The sequence below is a fragment of the Merops nubicus genome, unplaced genomic scaffold, assembly GCF_000691845.1.
Source record: "Merops nubicus isolate BGI_N331 unplaced genomic scaffold, ASM69184v1 scaffold20118, whole genome shotgun sequence".
Lineage (NCBI taxonomy): Eukaryota > Metazoa > Chordata > Aves > Coraciiformes > Meropidae > Merops > Merops nubicus.
In genome coordinates, this window is record NW_008623897.1 from 39,498 (window position 1) to 45,835 (window position 6,338).

The window sequence follows — 6,338 nt, forward strand, 5'->3', positions numbered from 1 at the left end:
AACCTACAACTACTTGTGGCTTCTGCTTTAAACATGGAAGAAAGCAAGGAAAAGGCACTGAAGGAAATACAATAAATTTACCAATTTAAATCAGTTACACTTTTATATTTATTACGCAATTAATCAAATGAGAGAGCTCTTAAAATATATGGGATTTAATCCAAGTTTTTAAAGCTAACATTAAAGGCCTTCTACTTAAAAACATAAAAGGCACATTAACCACCAAAATTTTTGCTCATGTAGAGAAATATTACTTTCATGAGTACTTACCATGTTTGCTGTACAGTAACTGTATACTGCTGAGCTGAATATCAAAACTGTCATAAGCTCTTGACATTATATCTTCAATAGTGCTTTGTCCCACTTTGAGTTCTGATATATCTGAACGACTTTTGCTTTGCATCTTAAAAACAGTCACAAAAAAGTACAAATAAATTTCAGCACTATTCAAAATACTAATTCTACAAATACTTGATGTTACCAGGATAAAAGATTAAATTTTAAGTACCCATTATAAAGGCACAGAGTCTTAAAAATACCACAGCAGAAGACATATCTGAATTTAGTAGCCTGTATCAAAACAAAAAAAAATTGAGAGTATTAAACTCAATTTCTTCTTCAAGGAAAGAAACAAAATTTAAAATTAAAATCTATTAAGTTTTACACTATGTGTTCTGTACAGAATAACTTCCTTTAATAAGTGACTCATATCCCGAAGGATAAGGTCTCAAACACTTTTTAGTCAGTAGAATCACTGTTTGAGTGTTTTATATATGAAAATATTACTGCATTAATCACCTCAGAAAAATGAAATCTATTTTTTAATTCTATCTAATTTAGTTGTGGTATTACCCTACAGCGTATTAGAGTAAAATGGAAAAGGGGGTTTGGACAGTTCATGATCGCTGTTCGATGTCTTCCCTTTATTATCAATGTCCCTCTGACCCAGCTTGGGGATGTCCGTGCTTTGCTATTTCGCATTCTTTCATGCCCTTTCTGCTATACATCTCTGATGAAATCTGGCTGTCTTCATCCTTACACATCTAGTAATTTAAGATTCATATCTGGTTTTGTAAGACCCAGATAATATTCAAAATGAGGTTTATAACCATGAAATAACAGGATTAAACACTAGCGTGTAAGACATAGCATTTCTTTTTCCAGTGCTACTGAACTATTACTATTTTTACATTCAAAATAACTCACAGATTGAAATTTCAGAATTACCAAATTAATATTGCCTGCATAACCTTACTTAAGTCCACTTAAATATCTGCATTGAGGTACCATTTTAATTTTATATGCCATTTTCCCCATTGGGGCTTGACCTTACTCATTACATAACTGAGAGAAAAAGACTATTTGTTTTGTGTTAAACAGACTCATTCAACAAACGACCTGCATCTCACTTAAGCATATGTCACTCAAAATTAATCCAGAACTATTAATCATATTCTGAGAAGCATTTAACTCTTCTCTTCTGTTATTGACCAATTCCTTCATCTGCTTTCTAATTTCTATCAAACATGATTCTATCAAGTTACAGGAACCAATCCAAGAGTCACATTCACTGTGAAAATTACTCATCCATTTCACAAAAAACACCTCACAGACACTTTTATGGGTGCCAGATTTTTAAATTAATTAATCTATGTACTAGTCTGAGAGTATTTCCTACAGGTGGAGTAGTGAAGGTAGGCTACTCTATTCCCTCCCTCCATTAGACCTAGCAGACTGTCTCAAGTAATCAACCAATAAACAGTTAGATTACTGAATTCTACAAAGTGCATACCAGCAATCATCAGCATTCAAAATAGCTGGAAAAATTATTAGTCACTGAAATAAAGTGATCTGGTTGTAAATCTAAATTTTTACTACCTAAACAGCACTTTTTTTTTCACTCATTCCACCTTCTGATATTCTTTTCCAACAAGGCCAAGTGAAAGGTCCTGCACCCAGGTTGGGGCAACCCCCAGTATCAATACAGGCTGCGGGATGAAAAGGGATAGAGAGTTGTCCTGCGGAGAAGGATTTGAGGGTCATGGTAAATGCAAAGCTGTATGTGATCCAACACGGTGTGCTCACTCTCCATAAGGCCAACTGAATCCTAGGCTGCATCAAAAGAAGCATGGCCAGCAGTCTGAGAGAGGTGATTCTGCCTCTCTATTCCACTACGGTAAGACCCCTCCTGGAGCACTTCATCCAGCTCTGGAGTTCTCACCACAAGACAGACATTGACTTGCTGGAGTGGGTCTGGAGGAGGGCCACAGAAATTATCAGAGAAGTGGAACACCTCTCCTGTGAAAAATGGCTGAGAGACCTGAGGCTGTTCAGCCTAGAGAAAAGGCAGCTCTGGGGAGACCTTACTGCAGCCTTTCAATAGGGCTTTCAAGGGGGCTTCCAAGAAAGATGGAGAATTTTATCAGGGTCTGTTGCTATATGATAAAGGGTAATGGTTTTAAACTGAAGGAGGGTAGACTTAGACTAGGTACAAGGGGAAAAAAAATTATGTTGAGGGTGGTGAGACACTGGAACAGGTTGCTCAGAGAAGCTGTTGATGCCCCATCACTGGAAGTCTTCAGGGTCAAGTCGAACGGGCTCTGAGCAACCAGAAGTAGTTGAAGATGCCCCTAGTCATTGCATGGGCGAGTTGGACTATACGACCTTCAAAGGCCCCTTCCTACCCAAACTGTTGTATGAATCTAACTGAAATACACATGGTCAGAAAGTCATTCTACGGCAGAGACCTAGAAAACCTACTCCATTTCATCAAGATTTTCAGCTTTGAAACTATTTCTTAAAAAAGCAGTTAAGGCAATATAAACACATAATAAGTGGCAGAATCATTCTTACTCAGAGTGGAAGTGAAAAAAAAAAAAAATTAAATTGCCTGTATACATGTAATGTCATTTGTCCTGAAAGATCACAAGTTCACCAATGAGGAAGATTGCTTACAGTATGTAGAAAGTCTCTTCTATGATTTTATAGTGTTAAACTATAACTTTAAAGTTTTTCTTTGCATGACTTTTCTCTAATTTTTTCCATTTCAGAAATTGCTAACATATTACCTTTTCTTATTTTGCAGTAAACTGAGTGACCAAAAGGTAATTGACAACAAGGATAATAGTAATGTTAAAAACAACATGTCTATTTAATCATATAAGTAAAAGGTATTTTCATTCTACGGCAAAAATGGTTAGCCATTTTCCAAATAACAGTCAAAGCATCAACACTGGTTCCATTCCAGGGGAGGATTATTTTGTAACACTTCTTTTGAGTTGAAAGAATCTACTGACAAGAGTTCAGTAATTTCTGCCTACTGCAAATCAATTAAAAGAAATACCTAACACATAAACCACAAGAGGAACTTTTATTTAATCAATACCACAAAATACAATTTAAGAAATTGGAAATCACATAAAACCCAAACTATCACTTTTGATAAGTTACTTTACCAAGTAAATACGTACCTTAAGGCTACCAAGATCCAGAAGCAGTATATTTGATGTACAGTCATAGAATCCTTTTTGTGGAACAATGATGTATGAAGCCATGAGGTTAATTTTGAGGTCAAGAATTTTCTGGGTTTCAATAACATATAACAAACCTGAAAAATAATACAATTATAAATATAAACAAAGTAATCCATATAGGATCTATGGAATTAAAAGAAGCTACAAAAAGAAATTGAAACCCAACTTTAAATGAGCTGTGAATGCTAGATAAGTTTAATTTTAATTCCAGATGCTCTTCAGATTTATTCTGAACCAATAATTATAGGCAGTCCTTTAAGAAGCACCAAGTAGATGAAATGAAGATAGCAACCATGATAATGGATAAGTACAGACAGCAATAAAACATATGCAAATCCAAAAAAGTGCCATACTGAATAGTGATTAAATGAAAAGAACTGGAATGTGCAGTGCAATTTGGAAACTGATGAGTTAACTCCTTGTGCTCTGTAGATTCAGAAATTTAATTGCTCTGCAAGTTCTTATTGGGAGTACCCAACTGCCCTGGCCAAACTGCTAGTCTTTCAGTGTCTTTTAGTGGTGCTGAAAATGTAACTATTCTGGTACAACAAAATCTCCCTCAATTCTGCAGTTCACAGTTCCCCAATATTTTCCACCTATCCTCTACTTCTTGAAATAAGAGTGTTATCAGGTGTTTCCTAACAACTGCAAACCTGAACATATTCATTGTATTAGTATGGTTCAATTTTTTTTTCATTCCCCCTGAGATCAGCACAGTCCCCTGCAACAGAATATTAGGCAGATCAAATATTCTTCCCCTGGTTCTAAGCCTCAGCAAAAATTTTGCAAGCAATGCACAGCATATTTTTAGAAATTTCCATCAGGCTTCTCATTTGTGAGTAGAACAAAGCTTCCAGATTACTATGGGTAATCTGGAATGCAGTGTTCTCATGAAGATAAGTCACTGGCTATAACTCTAAAGTAACACTATGTTTAAACTATAATACACACATAGGATGATTTCATATTTCCAAAAGAAATTAATACCAGAACCAGAGTATTCAGCTGTAATGAGCAGAAAAACCAAAGATACTGAATCTAATCAAATTAACCTCACAAATGAACTGTGATATTAACATTTTCAGTATTGCTGGAGAAGTTTCTGACAGAAAAGACAAGCAAGTAGACCCACCTAACTAAGAGTGGTTAATCTGGTATTAGTCCTTAAAAAGTTCAGTCAAAACAGAACTAATGAATAGAACTATAATTGACGCTTGATTTCATTCCTGACACTAGCTTGATAAAAACTATCAACTGAATATATATTCTGCTTGAGTTTTCTGTAACTTATTTCACTTATTATCACTGAATATTTGGATTTTTTTAATGTACCACATCAATAGATTACAAATTTACATGAGGTTAAAAAAATATTTTTTGGCTTTTTCCTTCTAAAAATATTGTATAGATTAGATCTCCATTTAGCATTCTCTCCCATGCGCAGTCAGAGATGGGACACTGTGTTTGACACAACTCTGATCTAGAAAGCCTTGGACATCCTTACTGGATAAAGTTAATTCTACAAGTGTTAGTGTTAAAAATATTCAGTATTTTCATTTCTGTGTCAAAAATGTAAGATCTCTAGAGATAAAAAGCTAGGATGAAATGAGAACTAGACTAATGGTTTTAATGCTGAGTAACTTGAAGACAGACGAATACAGTTTATATGACTCAATCTACATCAATCCAAGTGAAGATCAACGTTCACTGAGGAATAAAGTAGGGAACATCTATACAGAGGCAACTGTGCTGAAAAGCAACAACTGTGGAAAGGATTTATGGGTTTCATTAGAGGACCAATATCTCAGTACCAGTTTTTAAAGAGCTTGAAACAATGAAGGCCATTTAGATACTCATATGAACACAACAGAAAATTGGAAGTAACCAACTGTTTGTAAGTATGCATAGAGAACAACAGAAAAAAACACTAAAATACTACTGCATGGTGTGCAGCATATTTGACAAAGAGAGTTGTAGCTGAAAGAGATACAGACATTAAATCTTCCAATACTGAGAACAAATGCTTTGCAATGAGATTGAAGAATTCAGATTATTTAGGTGTTGGGTTAGAAAGCTATCACTGGGATTCGTGTACCTACATCTGGAAGGATGTATTTTCATAATCCTAGTGGCTATAGTCTGAGCGTGCAATCAGAAGAGCAAGCAGCACTTGCCTGTTGATGTTTTTTCACGGAACTCTTCAAGCTTCATCAGAGTTGCAGATGTCAGCTGTTCTAAGTGTACATCTTTCGGAGGCCTGAAGAAATCCACTAAGGAATTTATTGTCATCTGTTAAAAAAGAAAAAAATAATGGCAAATTTACTATTAAGTGAGATTTTTCAAGACTTATAACTTATTCAAATATTTACTTACTGCGTCATACACTATTTCCAGTGGCTGCGATTCTATTCTAAGCCTCTGATCTGCTTTCTCATCCAAAGGATTAGTCTCAAACATTATGCTTAAGAGTGAGGTGCTCTCGTCCGAATAGGCCGTTCGAGAAGAGAGAAGACAGGGTGAACTCTTTTCTCGGGACATGCCTGTAACTTCAAGTGAAGTAATTTTTGTTTCAAATCTGTAAAGAAAGGTAAACAACAACATGTTCAGATACAATACCCATCTGGCTAGGTACAACTGCATGGTGAAGGCATAAGGAGTGAGCATAAGGAATGAGCAACGCCACACCTCTACCCTACCTCAAATATGAATAGCACAGGCTAAGGACATAACACATAGCTATGTGTTTTCCATTTCATCATCTTTCATGTCTACTAGCCTCCCTTGAGTAAGTAAGAAAGCAGATCC

At 35.5% G+C, this 6,338-nt stretch overlaps 1 protein-coding gene across 1 annotated transcript in view; it reads right to left on the bottom strand.

The window, feature by feature from the left end:
• LOC103777678 (vacuolar protein sorting-associated protein 13A-like) overlaps positions 1 to 6,108 on the bottom strand; it is a gene marked incomplete at both ends in the record, with an annotated part of 42,263 nt that extends 36,155 nt beyond the window's left edge. Inside the window, 4 exon segments of the mRNA XM_008945239.1 lie at positions 271 to 403; positions 3,471 to 3,607; positions 5,708 to 5,822; positions 5,907 to 6,108. Coding sequence (XP_008943487.1) covers positions 271 to 403; positions 3,471 to 3,607; positions 5,708 to 5,822; positions 5,907 to 6,108 — 587 coding nt within the window.
• Positions 6,109 to 6,338: the final 230 nt, after the last annotated feature.